This window comes from Gallinula chloropus (assembly GCF_964237585.1).
Source record: "Gallinula chloropus genome assembly, chromosome: 5".
NCBI classification, from domain to species: Eukaryota; Metazoa; Chordata; class Aves; order Gruiformes; family Rallidae; genus Gallinula; species Gallinula chloropus.
The window spans coordinates 32,784,017-32,802,413 of NC_140090.1; the positions used below are offsets into that span (position 1 = coordinate 32,784,017).

Genomic DNA, 18,397 nt, shown 5'->3' on the forward strand with positions numbered 1-18,397 from the left:
TGGGCAGAGAAGCAGAGTATAGCATGCACCCAGCAAGGGCCAGCCCCTGTCCCCACCAGCCTCCAGTGGTCCCCTTGGCCCCAGGTGGCCTTGTACCTGCTGGTATAGACTGCTGAGAATTAGGAACGTCCCAGCAGTCAAGACCAGGATGTCAACGTAGTAGAAGAAGCTGCTGTTGTTCACGAAGTAGAGTACGTCATTAAGACACATGATGCAGATGGGCTGGCAGTGTCAGGGGGAATCCAGGAGGTCAAGGGAGACTTGCCTCTGGCCACCTCACGCTGAGCACTGTCTCTCTGCCAAGTGGCTTCTTCTCACCAGAGAGCCACTGAAACCTCTGTGACATCACCCACTTACAAACAGGGACAGCCCTGCCGGGGCTCAGTGCTGTCCTCATCTGCGGCGAGTGAGTGTCTGCAGGTGAGGGGGGACAGAGGAACCCCCACCTGACAGGCTCGCTGCGCAGGGCGGAGAGAAGATCTGCCAGACGGGGACATGAGCAGGCCCAGGATAACTTGACCCGACCTGCTACGCCCCAACATCTGTGCTGCCAGCCCCAGCCAGGAGCTGCAGGCCGCACCACTGGCCTTGCAGAGCTCCCCCTGCCCAAATCCTCAGGACCCCACCAACACCGGGACGTGCACGAGCCAGTACAGGCACTGTTGCTGCATTTCCTGCGTAGAGGAGTGGGCCCACAAAGAATCTGTGTGCCCACACTGCCGGCCATCTTTGCAGCACACCTTCCCAGAGCTGGTAGCCCGGCACCATGGGGCGTCCCGTGAGCACTGAACGCTGCTCCTGGCCTGAAACTTCCCCATGTAGCCCACAAGCAGCCCCTCCGATTTTGGGGCTCTGCAATTTCTAAGCTGAAGGAATGCTCTTAATAATGCCCTACTGCAGAGATTGGCGATGGGCAACACACAATTCGATATGAATTTTAGGTGAAGCCATTTATTGGGTGAAATCACACACATTATAGACATTTCTTACTGCAAACGTGGCAAGCTAAAGAACTGCTAATTGGCTACATACACTGTTCACCCCCCACTGCTTGGTTAGTGATTATAACGAGTTCCGATAACATATATCTTATAGCTAAATAACGTTAGTTTACCTTTGATGCCTAAAAGCATCCACACACCTGCTGTTTGACCATCTTATTATGGCTGGTTCTTAACATGTTCCATTACTCCCAAGTACCTTCCCATGGCTCCTTCTTGGTTTAGGGCAGTCTGTATCCCTGTCTTCAATGCCGCTGTGTTTTGAGAATGTGATTACTAAATCCTCTCAGCATGAGTAACTTTTCCTGTCTCACAGGAACACGAGGCTATTGTCAGGGCCTGTGTCTTCGGTGAAGAGAGTCAGGCTGCTGGCAGGCCTGCTGCCTTCCCCGACACCCTACATCACTTCTTTAGGTCTATAAGTGTGCTCAGCTCTAAGGAAAAGAAAGGACAGGACACTTTATCTTCTCCACACAGCAATGATGGATCCAGACATTCCATCCCATACTTGTTCTCAGTTTCTGGCTCAGCAGATCACAGCGGGCCAGCACGACAAGAAGTCGTCGGCTCCACAAAGACTCCCTGGGTCGAAGGGAACATGGGCAGTGAGAGACAGACAAACCGCCCTTTCTCTGCCACATGCCACTCGCTCGCTCCCGCAGAAGCAGCGGGAGCTCCCAGAGCTGGGGACAAGGACAGTTACTGACAAGAAATCCTAGACAGCGCAGCCCCGGCAAGAACGTGGAGCGCTTCACCTGCCCAATGAGGCAGGAACGCTGCCATGTCAGGCGGTGAGGAACCAGCCCGGGCTGACTCACCTCACCTGTGCCTGCTGCTCAGGGAGCGGAACTCTGGTCTGGCTGGAGCCAGGACAGACAGCATGTGCTTGCTGGAGGGACCTGGCCACAAACATGATGCCAAGCCTGTGAGAGAAGCCCAAATAGAAAATAATCTTAGAGCTGAAAATTCAGCTCATCTCTTCAGCAGAGCACAGTTACAAACACCAGCCAGCGAAGCCTCGCCTCATTCCCAATGGCAGCACACATGTAATGCGGGGACACTGTGGCCTGGCAGCGCTGCCAGCATGCCTGTGGCAGTGTGGCTTTGCCGTTAGAAAATGCTACTCGGCCAGCGGCACTCCTCATGCAACTGACATCACAGACACCCCAAGCCACCGAGAGCAGGAGCCAGCATGCACTCAGGTGAGGCTCCAGGCAGCTGAGGGGCTGTGACCTCACGCTGTGGCAGGTACGGCACAGCCTCCGAGCCTGGCCCTGTCACCCGTCCAAGAGCACAGCATGAATCATAGAATCGTAGCTGGCTCAACGCTGGTGGTGACAAACTTCACCTGACAGACCCAGACAGCCCAGGGAGCATTTGCCACCTCTCTACTCGACCTCTCAGTGCCTCAGTTACCTGCCGGTGGCCTTTGCGTCGGGGGTCGGGGGGGAGAAGGTGCCCCCGGTGCTGGAGAGAAAGATGCCCCAGCAGCTACTGGAAGAATCCGTAGTGGCACAGATGTCCCCCGACAGCCCATGGAAAAGGCCCAGACCCCACCTGTGTTATCAGAGCAAAGTGATAAATCTGTCAGAACTGACCGGGAAGGGGAGCGGGTAGTGCGCGTAAATCTGCCACCACGGCCTGCACACACACACACCCCCCCCCCACTACTATACCTTTGGAAGGAAAAATGTGGAAACAAACGTACAACTGACTGCTTAACTTTTACTGAGCCTAAAACACCCCATGACGCAGTTGAAAATGTTGACTGGCATCAACAACTTCAGCCTGTCCTTGAAAAGCTGAAAAAAGCAGAGTGGGTGATGGCATGCCCTGCTGTGAAAGGGTCTGTAGAACTGCCCACCACATTCTGCAGCCCTTGAAGCGATGTTGGAAAAGTTTCATGCTGCAGATCAGCTAAAGGAAAACCTACGGTGGGTGTGGAAGAGGAATCCTCAGGAACTGGGCATGTTTGTTTTCCCACCAGAGAAGATTCAGGCCAAGCTCATGACCGTGCAGAAGACTTATTTGCTGGGAATAAAAGTCCCGCTACTGCTGAGAGTCTGCAGACTGATTTAGGCAGCTCTGGAGAATGAGCCAGGTACGGTGCTTCTCATGGCTCGAGTTCCCCAACGCTCCAGACCTGGGGTTGCCTTTCAGTGGAGGAAACAAGGCTGCTTGATTCTGCAGGGATGTCTTCATCTCCCGGGGCTCTCGTGGCGTCTCTTTGCCCTTCTTAGAGGAGTTCTTTCTTTCTGCTTCTTTCCTGACATCTCTGATGTGTTTGGCAGCGCTGTAGAAATGGAGGGTGAATCAGAGCTGTGAAGCAGCTTAGAAACAGACAGGCTCTGCTCGCCTGTCGGCCTTTGCAGTTGGCTGTGGGAAAGGCCGTCTGTCCCGTGGGGCTGGGATCTGATGCCGGCTCTGAGTGACTGGAGGTGACAGCTGGGATTGAGCTGCAGCTCAGGAACGTGTGTGTGGCAGGACAGCTGCCAGGGACGCTGTTAATGAGGGGGGCGAAGCAGCCTCTGGCCCGGTGCTTGTGGCTGGCTGTGCCTCTCTCTGTGTGTGCTCGTTTGGGTACTTGTACTGGTTGCTTTTGTGCCAGGCGAATTTCTGACGTTGGGATCCAGCGTGCTCGACTGACTGAGAGTACAGAGGTGGGTGCCACTGACAGATGTAGCAATGGGCAAGGTGGGCGTCAGGTCTGTGAGTCATGGGGGTGAGTTTCAGGATGGGGACAGGGAGAGGCTTGCTGTCAGGTGCCAATGCTTCAGCTGCCAGGGGGTGAGGTTTGGGTTTTCGAGCTGCTGCTGTGTGTTTTGTCATTCTACAGAACTGCCTTCTTCGCGTTGTGCTCCAGGAGGTTGACTGTTGATGCAGAGGAAAGACCTGACCGGTGAGACCACACGTCCCTGCCAAAGGCGCCCATCAGCTCTGCGCTGAACAGCTGAAGGCGGACAAGGTATTCTGTCAGCGATAGAGAATTCTCTGATCCTGTGTGTTATGCTAGCATTTCAGACACAGGAATATTAATCACAGCAAGTGGTCTGGCAGAAAGTAATCCTTACCAAACATGTATCTATTAAATGGAAGCCTCAACTGTGAAAAGTGAGAATAATAGCAAGACAGCTAAAGGAAGAATCTGTAAGATGAAGAAGGTGAAGCAGAAGCAAATGATGGTTCTTGATCATTAGAAAGAGTTACTAATTAACAATGGAGACCTATTCAGCTATAAAGAGAGTCCAGATAAATATGCTAGAACCAAACCAAAAAAAATCTGTGCTGTGTGTAGAAACACAAATGATTAATGAGGTATGGGCCTTTCTATTAGCTAACATGTATTAATAAAGCCTGGCTGGTTTTAGAGCATGGCATTAAAAGTCTCGGCAGTTTCTCTCCTTTCCCTGCCACAGGTGAGCTCTCAGGAGCTCGTGTTCCTGTGGGAAGGTCGCACAGGATCCTGGGGCTGGGGCTCCTGGTGCCATTATGCGCAGCGGCTGCCCTGCGCTCTGGGTCAGTGTTTGTGTCCGTCTTGCAGTTTTGTGTGGCTGGGTCCTGGTGAAAGGGTGGCTGCAGAGCTGGCTTCTGCAAGGAGCAGCCAGAAGCTCTATACAGGCCCTACAGAGCAAACACCAGCCAACTGAAGGCCGGAGTCGCTGCTGACCAAGGCCGAGCCCATCAGCGATGGTCACAGCGCCTCTGGGAGTCACAGTGAGGAAAGAAAAAAAACATTAGCAGCTGCATTTGGCCCCCACAGAAGGGAGTGAGAAGGTGTAGGAAGCCATGCAGACACCAAGGCCAGAGAAGAAGTTGGAGGGGTGTGGGGAGGCGGGAAGAATGAGGTGCTCCAGGTGCTGGAGAAAGTGATTCCCCTGCAGCCTGTGAAGAAAGCATGGTGAAGCAGGCTCTCCCCCTGCAACCCATGGATAATGAGGGGGCAGGGGCGTGGGCAGAGATTCCAGCTACAGCCTGGTGAGACCAACCCACGCCGCAGCCGGGTTGCTGGGGGACTTGTGTGTGACTCTGGGGGGGACCAGGCTGGGGGAGTCTGGGCCTGAAGGTCAGCACCCCATGGAAGGAGCCGTGCTGAGGCACGTGGTGAGGAGATGACCCGCCAGAGAGGACTCACACTGGAGAAGTTGGTGAAGGACTGTCTCCTGTGCGTGGGTGGGACCCCACGGTACAGCAGGGGAGAGGGGTGAGGAATGCCCCACTGGGCTAAGAAGGAAAACACCTGGTGAGGCGCTAACCCAAACCCCCATTCCCCCAGTCTCTGCCCCTCCCCGCTCCACACTGGGGGGCAGAAGGGAGTGAAATGCTGCCTAAAGGTCAGTCTGCTGAGAAGGGAGGGGTGGGGGGAGCTGCTTTAAGCTCCCGGTGTCACTGGGGGTGCAGGGCCGGGCCCTCAGAGAGTCTCTGTCCTTTACCCCGTGCTGAGTCTGTCCTGCCCGTGCCGCTGACTGCGGGATGGGCTCTCCCTGCCCTTATCTCACTCCTCATTCTCAGTATCTATTTCCTCCCCTGTCCGGTTGGAAAGGGCAGTGGCAGAGCGGCTTTGGTGGGCGTCTGGCCTCCAGTCGGGGCCAAACCACCGCAGTCGGTTCCGACAGAGCCCGGCGGGTCGGGAGAGGCCGCCCACCTGCCCGCAGCTCCCGGCGAAGAGCAGGAGGCGGCGCCGCCGTCCCTGGCGCCCGGCCGAAGGGCTGCAGACCCCGCGCTGGGGGCGAGGGCCGGGCGCGGGCGGGCAGGGCCGGGGCGGAGGAGCGAGCGCGGGGCAGCCCGGGGCCGGACGGCCCAGCCAGCTGGGCCAGGGGACGCAGAGATGTCTCGGCAAGCCCTGTCCCTTCTACTCTCCCGCTGGCACCTGCCACCGCTTACTGTCAGAGATCAGATCCCAGAGCAGAAGCGTTGGCCCCCAGCCAGCATGGATAATCCTACACAAAGTAACATTAGCTACATACAAAGGCGGCATGAACCGAGGCCTAAAAACTGACAACCTCCATGTCAACCCAAAAGAAGGCTGGCTATAAAGACCAAGACACAGCAGCTCCATGGACTAGCTGAGCACTCAGTCGGTGAGGAAGGCTTTAGGCAGGCAGTCAAAACATAACCCTCCTACATAGTGCAAAGAAAAAAATCAACCAGCTCATTGCCAGTGCTTCGTACCTGTGTGCCCTCAAAGCCTTCTGCATGCTTGTTATTTGCTGTTGATCTCCCTGGGATGGCACTGAGCCAGTACCAGCCTGGAAGAACCAGGAGATGGTAGAGAGCACAGGGCAGGATGTGCGAGCAGGCCAGCGGCTGCTCACCTTTGGGACCTCTATTTCCCAGCTAAGCAAGTCGGGCTTGCTGGAGATTTCTTCAGGCTTTGAGTTCTGGCGAGTCACCGTCTTCCGCACGGCACAGCCACTGCCCGCAAAATCCATGGTTTTGACTGCCTCTCTCGCCTCAACGCTCGCTGCTGGGGCTTCTTCCTGCTGCTCTTCAGTGGCTGTTTCTTCTTCTCCACTAGAGCTGTCAGACTTTTTCCTTTGGGAGTACAGCCACCAGCAGCCAGCAAGTGCCAGCACTCCAGCTATGGCACACAGGAGGACTCTGTGGAAGCGCCCAGCCATTTTACACAGTCTCAGCTCTTACAGCTGGGAGGAGAAACAAGGAAGCACCTTACAATCGTCACCGGGAAAGTAACACAAAGGCTGAAGTTTCCTAAATGCCTGAAGGGGTTTCTATGAGCACCAAGAGGGTCGTTTTCCAGCCGCCCCTTAAATTCACGTCCCTACCAGAGAGCACACAACAAGTTCCTCACCTAAGACTGGGGATATCTGGACATTTTGCACCACTAGACTTCTGGATGTTACCTGACTTCACCTTTACAGTTCAAACAATTTCACCAGGCAGAATCAAGGAAGACTAGAAAGCCCTGGGGGCGGCAGTGCAAAACACTGGTGCCCAAGTTGGCTTTTCCTCCTTTTTCTGAACTGGCTGGGAAATCTCACACCTCTCAACTCCTGGCTACATGGCTGGTACTAAGGCCAGAGGTTTGGCTTTGACGACAAGAGGATGTTCTTTGGTGACTCCAACCCATTGGAGAGGCACAGGATCCACCTGTCTGGGAGGGGCCCTCAGGAATCCCAGACCCAGGAGGTAGGATAAAGTCTGGAGAAAGGGAGGACTGAGTAAATACTGGCTTTACCATCTCTACCATCACCCAGCTGAGCCATCAAAGAGAAGACTTAAGAAATGAAGAAGATAAGAAAAGGAAATTCCTCCCAGCCACCCCCAGCCACCCAGTATTAGAAAGGGCAAAACCAGTTAGGATTAAACAATGCCCCATTAAACCCGAGGCAAAACAGGGAATTAAAAAGTTGATCGATAAATTTCTGAAAGATAGGATTTTAGCAGAGTGTGAATCAAAATATAACACACCTATAGATTGGTACAGGATCTAAGAGCAGCTGTACCTTGCACCCAGTAGTGACAAATCCTTATACTTTGCTGACTGCCCTGAAGAAGTATCACTGGTTTACAGTGCTTGATTGAAAAGATGCTTTTTTGCCTACCCCTGGAAAAAGACTTGTAAAGTATTTGCTTTTGAGTGGTAGAATCCACACAGGGTGCAAGGTACAGCTGACACGGACACGGCTGCCCCAAGGATTTAAAAACAGCCTGACCAACTTTGGCAGCCAACCTGCAAAGGAACTGGAGACCTGGCAAACGAGAAGACAGTGACTCTGCACCCAGAACAGCTGCTCATGCAATACCTGGATGGTATTCTAATAGCTACCGAAGAGAAGTCGGCCTGGATACAGGTAACCAGTGGACTGTTAAACTCTGGGGGGCTTCATGGGTACAAAGTATCCAAGAAGAAAGCTCAAACTGCAAGTGAAACTATAATATATTTGGGCTTGGAGATTTCACAAGGACAACAAAGGCTGGGACAGACTGAAAAGAGGCAATTTGTGGTGTTCCAGAGCCTCGGACTGTCCGTGAGCTGACAGCATTTCTGGGAATAGCAGGATGGTGTCAGCACTGGATCATGCATTATGGCCTAACAGCCAAACCACTGTATGAAGCCCAGGAGTCTCCCCCTTTTATATGTAACAGACACCAACAAAAGGCTTTTTGGAAACTTAAACTAGCCCTGGTGACAGCACCAGCCTTGGGATTACCAGGCTTAACTAAAGACTTCCACTTGTTTGTCCACAAACGGCAACATCTGGCTTTGGGAGCTCTGACACAGAGAATGGGAAGCTGGGAAAGACCAGTGGGATGCTTCTCCAAGCAACTGGACTCGGTAAGCAAAGGATGACCCTCTTGCCTGCAGGAGTGACAAGAACCATCACGGTCAGTGTTCCACATATGGTGGTCCCAGTGTTGGAACAAAAGGGGACACACTGGCTATCCCCTAGAAGGAGAATGAAATACCAGGTAGCTCTTACAGAAGAAGATGATGTAACCTTGAAAACAACTAACCTTGTGAATCCTGCAGTTTTCTTGAGTGCTTCACAGGAAGAAGAACAACCTAAACATGACTGTATCGCAACCACTGAACATACATACTCCAGGTGAGAGGATTTGAAGGCTGTTCCCGATGAGGTTGCTGAATGGGAGCTGTTTACAGGTGGCACAACTCTGTTCGGAGTGGAACTCGCCACGTCGGATCTGCAGTAACAACTGAGAATCTGGTAACAGAAGCAAACACATCACCCAGTACAGCTGCTGCACAGAAAGCACAACTGATTGCAGGGACACCAGCACTGGGATGGAGTAAAGGAAAGAAAGTAAATATATGGACAGACTCAAAATATGCCTTTGGGGTAGTCTTTGTCCATGGAGGCCAATGGACAGAAGGACTACTGTCCTGGTGGGGCAAATATTAAGCATCAAAAGGAAATTTCACAGTTCTTGTTGGCGGTTCAAGAACCGCTCCAAGCAGCAATCCTGCCCTGTAAAGCACATCAGACTGGAAATGTAAAAATCGCAAAAGGAAAAGTTCTGAAGGATGGTGAAAAACTCTCAAGAGTCAGGTAATATTGCCTCCCTTAATCATGGGGGAAATACTGCAGATAAGACATCAAGAATGGCACTGGGGTGCAGAGGCCCTGGTGATGTTCCTAAAAAGGCACTTAGTGCCAGTGTGAATGCTAGAAATGGCCAAGTCAGTAACGGCAAAGTGTGAGGGGTGTTTAAAAATCCAGTAGTACAAAAGAAAATTCAAATGGGTAAGTTAAAAACAGGGGCAAATCCGGGAAATTATTGGCAACTTGATTTTGTAGAGTTACCTAAATGTAATGACTATAAGTATTTTTTGGTTGAGGCTGACACTTACTCTGGATGGACAGAAACCTTTCCCTGCCATAGAAGTCAAGCCAAGGAAACAGTTAATTGGCTCCTACAGGAGATTATCCTTAGATTTGGAATACATTTTGGGATGCCATCTGATAGAGGACCACATTTTGTGGCTACAGTGGTACAGAACGTGTGCAAAGTTCTAGAAATGCCCTGGGATTTGCATGTCTCCTGAAGACCACAGTCTAGTGGGAAAGTGGAGGGGTGCAGCCAGAGAGAAGCAAACCATTAAAAAAAAAAAGCCCCAAAACCAAACCCCCTTCACGGGCCCAAGTAAAGGAAAAGGTAAAAAGGTTTTATAAAAACAATTATAAAAAAGAAAAAGAAAAAAAAGAAAAAATCCCAAAACCCCAAAATGATTGTTGAAATATTGTTTATTGGGTCAATGCTGCTCTGGTCCCAAACAAACAGCTTCATGCCAGCACGCTCTTTTTATATATAATTAAAATATTTATTGTAATAAAATAAATAAATATTTATCTTTTCACAAGTAACAAACAGACAAAAACAGAACAAAAAAACCAACCCCAGGTTGCAGGGACCTGGTCAAATGTCAGAAGAGAAACTAAACCAAGAGTCAGCCTAAGGGGATCACAGGGTGACTGCTGTAGTGCCTGTCTCACAGCAGCAGCTGGTGGGTTATTTCCCGCACCACCTCCCTGCAGAAGTGAGGCACGTGACTCTGGAAAGAGAAGGAAAGAGAAAGCCGTTAACGTAGGAAGTCAGGGCAGCAAGGAGGCACAAACACCCAGGTCATTAGGGACAGGGAATGCAGCTCTGGCCTGCTGAGGCCACCCTGAAGTGCCAACCCCAGCAAGCGCGCGCCCAAGGAGACGTACAAACCCTCAGCCCCTGCCCCAGGCTGCTGCCTTAACTCCCCCGGCTCTTTTATCTGGGGCAAAAAGCTCTGGAGCTGCTGACAACCTTCGCTCACCTGAGGAAAGGTGATGGGTTCGTCTCCGCAGATACCGTCTGCGTATTCGCAGGCGAAAACCCCGCAGCCACTGCCGTTCTTTTGCTGAGGCATCTCCTAATGAAGGCAGAAGAAGGCAGAGGATGTTCCCTTACCTCAGAGGACGAGCAGCAGGTGTTACCCACAACCAGCCCTGCGCTAACCAGACCCAACTCATGATGCACTTCCCACACCCGCAGGCTTGGAGGTTCCCACCCAGGTCTTGGCACACCCAGCTCTGCACAGCGCCATGCCTCTGCAATCAAGGCTTGAGGCCTTGCCTTCCCCTGTGAGGGAACTTCCAGAGAAACACTGGCGCCAGCCCCTGCTCTGTCACACACCGGGCTCTGTGCTCCAAGGCAGAAGAAATCACCATCTCAGAGCTGAGTTTTGCAGCCTACATTCTCTGACAATGGCTCAACAGACCCTTAAACCGTGCAGAATGGGGGCAAAGCCAGATTCACCTTCACAGGGCAGACTAATTAAACAAACCCCAACCCCTCAAACAGCAAAGAGAGCACTGGGCCAGTGAGAAGAGGCTTTGCTTGGAGAGTTCAACCCAGCGTGGCTTCCCACTCCACTCACAGCTGGAGGTGGTGCCATAAAAACAGGAGAAGCTTCGGGCTAATGACTTGGACTGAACTCAGACAGGTACAGACCCTCGCCACAAGGAGCCACAGTTCAAATTCCAAACCCAAGCAGTGCTCACTTACGTGAGGCTCCACGCTGTGAAGAGCCCACTGCAAACAATCCAGCTCCACCCTTCTTTTTTCCCAGCTTTCTTCTTGCAGGAATTTGCTGTTTAAACCAAAAGAGAACAAAAGATCCTCTTTATCTCCATCATTTAGTCCCACAAAAAGCCAGCTGCTGAAGGAGACTCCCACAAAAGCAGAAGCTCATTTAGGAACTGCCCAAACCACATGTTGTCAGAGGAGGAACAGGAGAACCAAGCAAGGAACTGCAATGCCCAGCATGTACCCACATAGCGGGTGCACCTCCAGGAAGAGGAAATACAAAAGCTTTTGGGCGGAGGAAGTTCCCTGGCCGGGGTTTGGGACAGTACAAGGTGTCTGCTCTCCAACACATGCTATTACAACCACCAGCTTACATGGATTCGAAGCTCTGCTGTCACAGAGAGAGTCACCAATAGCATGAAAAAAGGACCAAAGAGCACCACATAACCACAAGCCTGAGTTAAGTAGCGGGCACCCAAGGGGGTGCAGTAATGTGTCACCCTCCACAAGTCCAGACAACCAGATACTACGTTGTCATCCTGCTGTGTGGTGCAGCTACAGTCTACCTACCAAGTGGGACAGATACGGATCATGGGGATACTCACCGGTCTTTTGTGTCCCAGATGGAAAAGGATCTCCTCCATATTTTTGTTTGTCCAGGTGATAATAGTTGGCACTGGTTCACTGGAGAAGTTTGGAAGGCTGGACAAGGAGGGAAGATGGAGCAAGGATGGAACACCAGAGTAGGATGGAATACCAGAGTAGGATGGCACGCCGCAGTAGGTTGGCACACTGGGGTGTGTTTTAACTTCAGAGTCGATTGGAGCAATGGAGTAGATCGGAGGAGGGGACAAGTCTGGAGCAGGAGGGAAGGATGAAGCATTGGAGAAGACTGGAGCAGTCGAGGAGGCCGGAGCACTTTGGTGCAGGAAAAAACAATAGAGAAGAACCACAGTGTTTATAAGCACGGCATTTGTTATTGACACGTATCAGTGCACCGGAAAGGAGACAGTTTATTCCTACACAACTGTTTACATGCGAGTGGGGAGCCACAGCTCAAGCAATAGAAATACCCAAAGTACAACCTGACTGTCAAATCCCTGGATGGAAACATCCTGCACTGGTGTCACGACAAAACACAGTGGGCATTTCTGTGTAGAGGCCCTTCATACTCAGCTGGGCAACTCTGAACTCAGGCAGACCAGAGGGGAAGGAGTCAAATTTGTTACCTTAGAGTACCCCAAAGAGAAAACTTCCTCTAAGTTTTGCGAGAAGGACCAGGGGAGGAGGAAAGGAAGAGAGAAAATCCTGGCATTCCCTGTGTTTACATTACATTTCACGTTCCCAGATTAAAAAAAAAAAAGCATCTTCTCTAGTTGGGAGGAGAGGAAGGAAACATAAAAAGCTACCGAAGACCTCCCTTAGGATAGCGGCCCAGGAAACCTTGGAAAAACATCTCTGTGCAGACACAGAGACAAATGTTGAGCAGCACGGAAGAAGTTCAGGAGTGAAATGGAAAGCAAACCTTTCAGAGAAGAAAGTCCAAGCAAACAGAAGGGTTTTACCTGGCACAAGGAGCTGTCTTGTCCCAAAGAGAGAGTGTTCTGTTGCCCAAGGGAGTCCCACAAGGCATTTGATCTATGAGAGAAGAGTGTGAGCCATCAGTCACTGGAAAAGGGAACTGAGGAGGTTGATGAGGTTATGGTGAAGAGCTTCACCAAAGGTCAATGTTTCCTTTCTCCCCTACGTCCCCACATTCCCTGTGTTCTGTTACTTTAGAACAGTCTCAGATTTTCTTATTGGCAACTGCAGCAAGTTGCGCTTGGCACGAGGTATCGCCAGGCTGAACCCCAAATTCAAACCCAAAAAGGGTTCTGGGGATCTAACACCTCAAACCAAACCAATTTCCTTCTGGCCAGCTGGCAGCAGCTGTATCACAGCTGGAGCTGGCTGCATCCAAGGCAGCTCTGGTACTGAGATGCTGAGCTAAACGCCCGGCCCCGACCCAGCAGCAGCGCAGGGATGCAGGGAAGAAACTGAGTTCCCACTCCAGCACTGCCAGGCGCTACCGAGGTGCGATGCTGCCACAACCCGTACGTGAGCCGAGGGGGAGAGTTGCACCACACGCCAGGAAGAGCACAGAAGAAACAAGCTCACGCCTTGACGTCAGCCTTACCAGTCTGCACCATTTCTTCTCCTGGCACAGAAATTCTTGGTCTTTTCGCTGGAGGCTGAGAAGAAAGGGATTGAGTCTGAAACAGAAACAAACAAAGCACCACCCTGAGTTTAACCTGAACATGAGCCCAAGCCAGCAGAAACTTCCAGAAAGGGAGGCAGTTCTGGTCCGACTTAGGGACTGGGATTTGCTGGCTCAGAGCGCGGCAGAAGGATCTTTGCAGGATCTCTGACCAGCACACTGCCCTTTGGGTTTGATTGTTAATAGGGGCTCTCCTAGGCACAGGCTTCCTGCCCAGTTCCCCTCGGGCAGCTCCTCAGCATTCCAGAGTTCAGCTCTGACTCTGGCTCTGGCTCGGGGAGACCTGAGCCCCTCAGAAAGGTGTTTTGTACAAACAAAGAGTCAACAGTGCTCTCAGGGACAAATAAAAGAGCACGATGGTTTCTTATTCCTCTCACCCTACGGGGCAGTAAGAAAAATAACACTGCACCACCCAACCAAACTACGGGGTCAAGCAGCTCGGGACTCGTTTTTACAGAGCCAAAGTCCTAGGGGAATCCTCTCCCAGCCTGGTGGACACCGAACCGAGCAGAGAGGGCTTTATCCAGAGGAAGCAGGCGATTGTTCTTGCAAGGTCATGTATTTTGGGTGCTCCTTCCTCAGTTCCATGTGCCAGAGCAGAGCACGAAAACCCCAGTGAGGAAAACCCAGCACACAAGAGGCACCTGCTGTCAAGGGAAAAGAAGAGCCTATGGCTGCACAGGTTCAGGAAAGTTGCTGCTAACCTCTCCTGCAGACTCTGCTTCTGGAGCAGCATCGCTGCCCGAAGCCCAGTGTTTCCTTGCTGCCCTGGCTGGTATCTTCACTGCAGCAGAAACCTCTTCAGCCTTCTCTTCACGCCCAGAGATGGCATCATCTAAACAACAAAGGCAGGCCACGTGACAGCGTGACTAAAGAGGGGGTTAGGACTGCCATTTGCATGGAAGCCCACCTCCTTGATCCCACCCAAAGCAGTGGGATTCCTTCCAAGCTGCACGCCCTTCTGCAGTTTCAGACACCCCTCAGTTTTCGAAGGGACGCCAAACCTCACAAGAACCGGGGCTGTGAACTACCTCTGTCATGGGCGGTACCTGGTTGTAGCTTTGGCAGTTCCTGCCAGTCAGGATGTTCCGCTGGCGGCTGAGGGCTGAGGAAAGAAGACACAGAACAGGGATTTACAACCCCGGGTGAGCTTTGCACAAGCAAACTTCCAGAGCTAATTGCTGTAGTTCCCCTTCCAAGCCCCCCCCCCGGATCATCTCAGACTCACACACAGCAACTGCAGAGCATCCCCCACCTCTCCCAGCCAAGGCACCGCTAATTATCCTGCAACAGTGGGATAATTCCCTTCTATTGATGCTTCTTCATGTGTTACACTTGTTCCCAGCACCAAACAAATGGCTTCGGCTAACGTGGAACGGGCTATTTTTTACTCTGCACAGGTTACCCCCCACCCCCACTGCCCTTCAGCAAGGCAATGCCCGTGTACACAACGCTGAGTTACTCTCCCCGGGGGTTTCACCACCCACACCCGCAGTTTTTCCTCTTTCTCCCATGGGAAACCTCAAGGGGCAGAAATAACGACCAGCCTGCGGCTGAGAGTTCCGTGCAAGTACTCCCACAGGGGACCGGGGAACACCTTCGCCCGTCCCAGCCAGCGCTGCTGGAAAACCTCTTTGCAGCGGGAGTGCAGCTGAAGCCACCTAACGCGGTTTCCCTGGCACCACTTTGCCCGCCATTCCCAGCGATGGGTCGCTGAGGGAAACCGGGTCTCCCGCTCACATCGTGCCACAACAGCCAGCAGCGCCTGCAAAGGCACCTTCCTCCCCTGGGAATGTGCTCTGCACGGCGGATGGGAACTTGGGAACTGCTCCAGCGTCTCTCTCCACAAGACGCTCCCTCTCCTCAGGGACACAGAAGCCACAGGCACGGCATGGCCATCGCTGCCCATAGCAGCGGAGCTGGAACAAGATGGATCTCTAAGGGCCCTTCCAACCCCACAACCATCTGTTACTGGGAGCTCTGGGACACTGGCACCGGTTAACACCTGGGAAGGCGTCCCCGTTTCTCCACAAGTCCTACGCCGGAACTCCCCTCCACCCGCTGCACCCCCCTCACACACACAGAAAGCCCTTTACTCCTACCCCACGCACGCTCCCAGGGCCCGTTTCTTTTAAGACTCCCCGCTGGCCTGGCCTGCCCTGGTCCGGCCCGGCCCGTCCGCCCCTCCCAGGGGTGTGGGGGGCAGCCCCTCCATTGGCTCCTACCGCTGCCTGTCTGGGGAGGGAGAGCCCAGGGAGCTGAGGGGCGGCTCTCTCCTCTCTCTCCGCCCTCCCACCGCAGGCTCCGCGGCCCGAGGGACGGAGGTGGGTGGGGAGAGGCCGGCGGCCCGGCCCCTGGGCAGGTTACCCCTCCGATCTCCTCCCCCCGGCTCAGCGGGTGAAAGTACGGATGCTCCCGGGACTTACCGAGCCCTTTCTTCATCGTACTCCCGGAGCTCGGTGCCTGTCTCCGCTCCCGCTGCCGCAGTAGCGACCGGCTCAGCCATGGCCGAAGGCACGACTGAGCGAGAGCGGCGGGTGGGCAGGACGCGGTGCCCCGGGAAACGGAGCGGGGAGTTGGGAAACGTTCAACGGCCGCCCGGGACTGGCCGCACCGGCTGCCCGGGCAACGGCGACGCGCAACCGGCCGCCGAACCCACCAAGGCAAAACTCATCAGCGTCAAACAAGAGGAAGATCAATTCCTTTGAACGGTGCCCACAGGACGACAATTGTTGCTTTCCCAAGAGCTGCAGCAAGCTGAACGGCACTCGAGACCGACGTTTCTAAGCACAGAACAGGGCCAGACCCCGCGGTCTCTGAACTGGCTCCCCAGTACACCTCAGCACCGATGCAGCAGCGGGATGCCCAACCCAAGCAGGAACGCAGCCACGGACGCAGCTCAGGGGTGGGTGATGTGAGTCAACAAACGGGCAAGACCCGCTTGGATTTGGGGCTGGAGGCCAACATCCCAACCGGAGCCAGGCAGAGCTCGGGCAGCTGGCACGCCTCAGGGGCGGCTCAGCACCCTGCTATCCCTGGCCGACACGGGGCTCACGACAGCTTCTGCCCAGGGCATAAACACACGGTGCTACCAAACGGGTGGAGCTCTCGCCCCAAAACGCCCAGCTCTGCGGCTGCTCACCCGCGGGTCGCTGCCGATACTCACATGATCAAAGAAGTGGAGAATGGCCATTTTCTTGCTGCGCCTGGTCATGACCCGCTGGACTTTCACGACCTGGCTGAAGTGCTTCTCCAGCACCGTCCTGTCGCTGAGGTCATCGGGGATGTTCTTGCACTGGATGGCCACCAGCTCGCCGGGCAACAGGGCCCCCGGCCCCTCCATGCTCTCGCTGCCCCGAGTGCCTGCCAAGAGAGGGGAGGCAGTCACTTCGGGCCGTGGGGTGACACCCGGCTCCCCCGGCCCAGCCTGCCTTCCCGGGGCAGCTCCCACCGTGGCGACCGCTCCCGTTCCTCCTTCCTCTTCAGGCCTCCTCGAAGAGCGGCCGCGGGCCCTTCTCCTCCGGGCGGCCCAGGGCGGCGGCAGGACGCGAGAAGGAGAAAGGACCCCCCACCACCGCCGCCTCCGGGCCCTCGCCCTGCCCTGGGAAGCCGCCCAGGTCGGTGTGGGGCTTGAAGCTGAACCCCGCGTCGCCTGCCGGGGCCCCCTGCTGCCCGAAGGCGGCGGCGGCCCGCCCGAAACGCAGAGGCGGGGGAAAGGCGGGCGGCCCGCGGACCCCGCCCGCGCTGCCCAAGGGGGCGGCACCACCTCTCCCCCGCGAGTGACGCCGCGCAGCCGCGGGCGACAAGGGGCGGGACGGAGAGATGCGGGGCTCCGCCGCTATGAGCGTGGCGCTGCGGAACGCCCAGCGGGCCGTGTTGGTGCCCCCTGCGGGCCGCCCTGGGCGCCTCCCGCTTCGACGTGGGGGTGGTGTGCGCCGGGGACGGGCTGATGCGGCGTCTCAACGGCGCGTATCGGCAGCGCCCAGAGCCCACCGACGTCCTCTCCTTCCCCTTCCACCGGCTGGCGGCGGGGGAGCTGCCGCGGCCGAGCAGCCGGGACGAGTACGACCTGGGGGACATCTTCCTAGGGGTGGAGTACATCCACCCGCAGTGCTGCGCCACCGGGGATCGGTTCGGATCCCGTGGTCGGAGTTCTTCGATCTCCCAAGCCTCAACAAGAACATCCCTGTCATTGAGTACGAGCAGTTCCTTGCAGGTGAGAGCATGGAATGGTGTGAGCTACAGCTGGCTAAGTACCTGGGGTGGTTTCTTCACAGTCTTTATCCATATTTATGAAACAAAAAAAGGTTAAAGGTGACAGAAGGAGGGATGGAAAGAATTCTGCTGGGGTGAAATAACCCAAATATTTGGCACCTTCATCCTGTGGGGTTTTTCATGCTCAGGAATGCTTTGCTTTGCTTCCTATTCAGAGTCAGGTGGACCCTTTGTTGAACAGATTTACATCCTACAAGGCTACGCAGAAGGATGGAAAGAAGGAACATGGGAAGAAAAATAGATGAAAGACCGTGCATTGATCAGCTTATGTACTCCAGAGACAAACATGGCTACTACAGGTAACCCCCAGCAGTCCTTTCAGGCATCTTTTCAGTTGCGTTCAACGAGGCATTTGCCTGCTCTAACAGAGCAGACTCGTGTGGTGATTGTAGTGCTGCCTGTGACTCTCTCCATGCTCGGGGGTCACTTTGCTTCTAAAACCCATCGGTGATAAAGTGTTAGATTGGTGCTGGATCCAATTTGAGAACGTTGTTGCTTCACACAAAGCCATTACATCGCAGTCGCCCGCCGCATGAAGTTTAACAGGGCGAGTGCCGGATCCTGCCCCTGGGAAGGGGCAGCCCTGGCTGCACCCCCAGCCTGGGGGGTCAGGCGCTGGTGACCAGGGATAGAACCTGAGGGAACTGTGTGAAGCTGCACCAGAGGAGGTTCAGGCTGAGTGTCAGGAAGAGGTTCTGTGCTGAGGGGGGAGTTGAGCGCTGGCACAGGCTCCCCAGGAAAGGGATCACAGCTCTGAGCTGGGCTGAGGACAAGAAGCTTCTGGACGATGTGCTCAGTGCCATCACTGACTGGGCTAGGCTGTGTG

At 54.2% G+C, this 18,397-nt stretch overlaps 2 protein-coding genes across 6 annotated transcripts; one reads left to right on the top strand and one right to left on the bottom strand.

Moving 5' to 3' along the window:
• Positions 1–9,721: 9,721 nt before the first annotated feature.
• Positions 9,722–16,896, bottom strand: LOC311192666 (uncharacterized protein). 5 transcript variants are annotated; one of them, XM_084265197.1, is made up of 10 exons: positions 16,748–16,896; positions 16,463–16,659; positions 14,346–14,401; positions 14,001–14,131; positions 13,216–13,291; positions 12,605–12,677; positions 11,645–11,741; positions 11,019–11,103; positions 10,288–10,383; positions 9,722–10,035 (listed from the first exon to the last, which is right to left on the bottom strand). In XM_084265197.1, exons 4-10 carry the CDS (start codon positions 14,030–14,032, stop codon positions 9,973–9,975), a joined length of 522 nt encoding a protein of 173 aa, XP_084121323.1. In that variant the 5' UTR covers positions 14,033–14,131; positions 14,346–14,401; positions 16,463–16,659; positions 16,748–16,896; the 3' UTR covers positions 9,722–9,972. The 5 variants fall into 5 exon arrangements, with proteins under 5 accessions (XP_084121323.1, XP_084121319.1, XP_084121321.1 ...); XM_084265193.1 differs by having other exon boundaries at positions 11,645–11,957; XM_084265195.1 differs by lacking the exon at positions 14,346–14,401 and having other exon boundaries at positions 11,645–11,957.
• Positions 16,897–17,136: 240 nt separating this feature from the next.
• On the top strand, positions 17,137–17,816 carry LOC311192145 (endoribonuclease YbeY-like; the record flags this gene model as incomplete). Its single annotated transcript, XM_084264569.1, is given in 3 exon segments — positions 17,137–17,175; positions 17,177–17,512; positions 17,727–17,816. Coding segments are annotated over 3 exon segments (465 nt in total).
• Between the last annotated feature and the right edge of the window lie 581 nt (positions 17,817–18,397).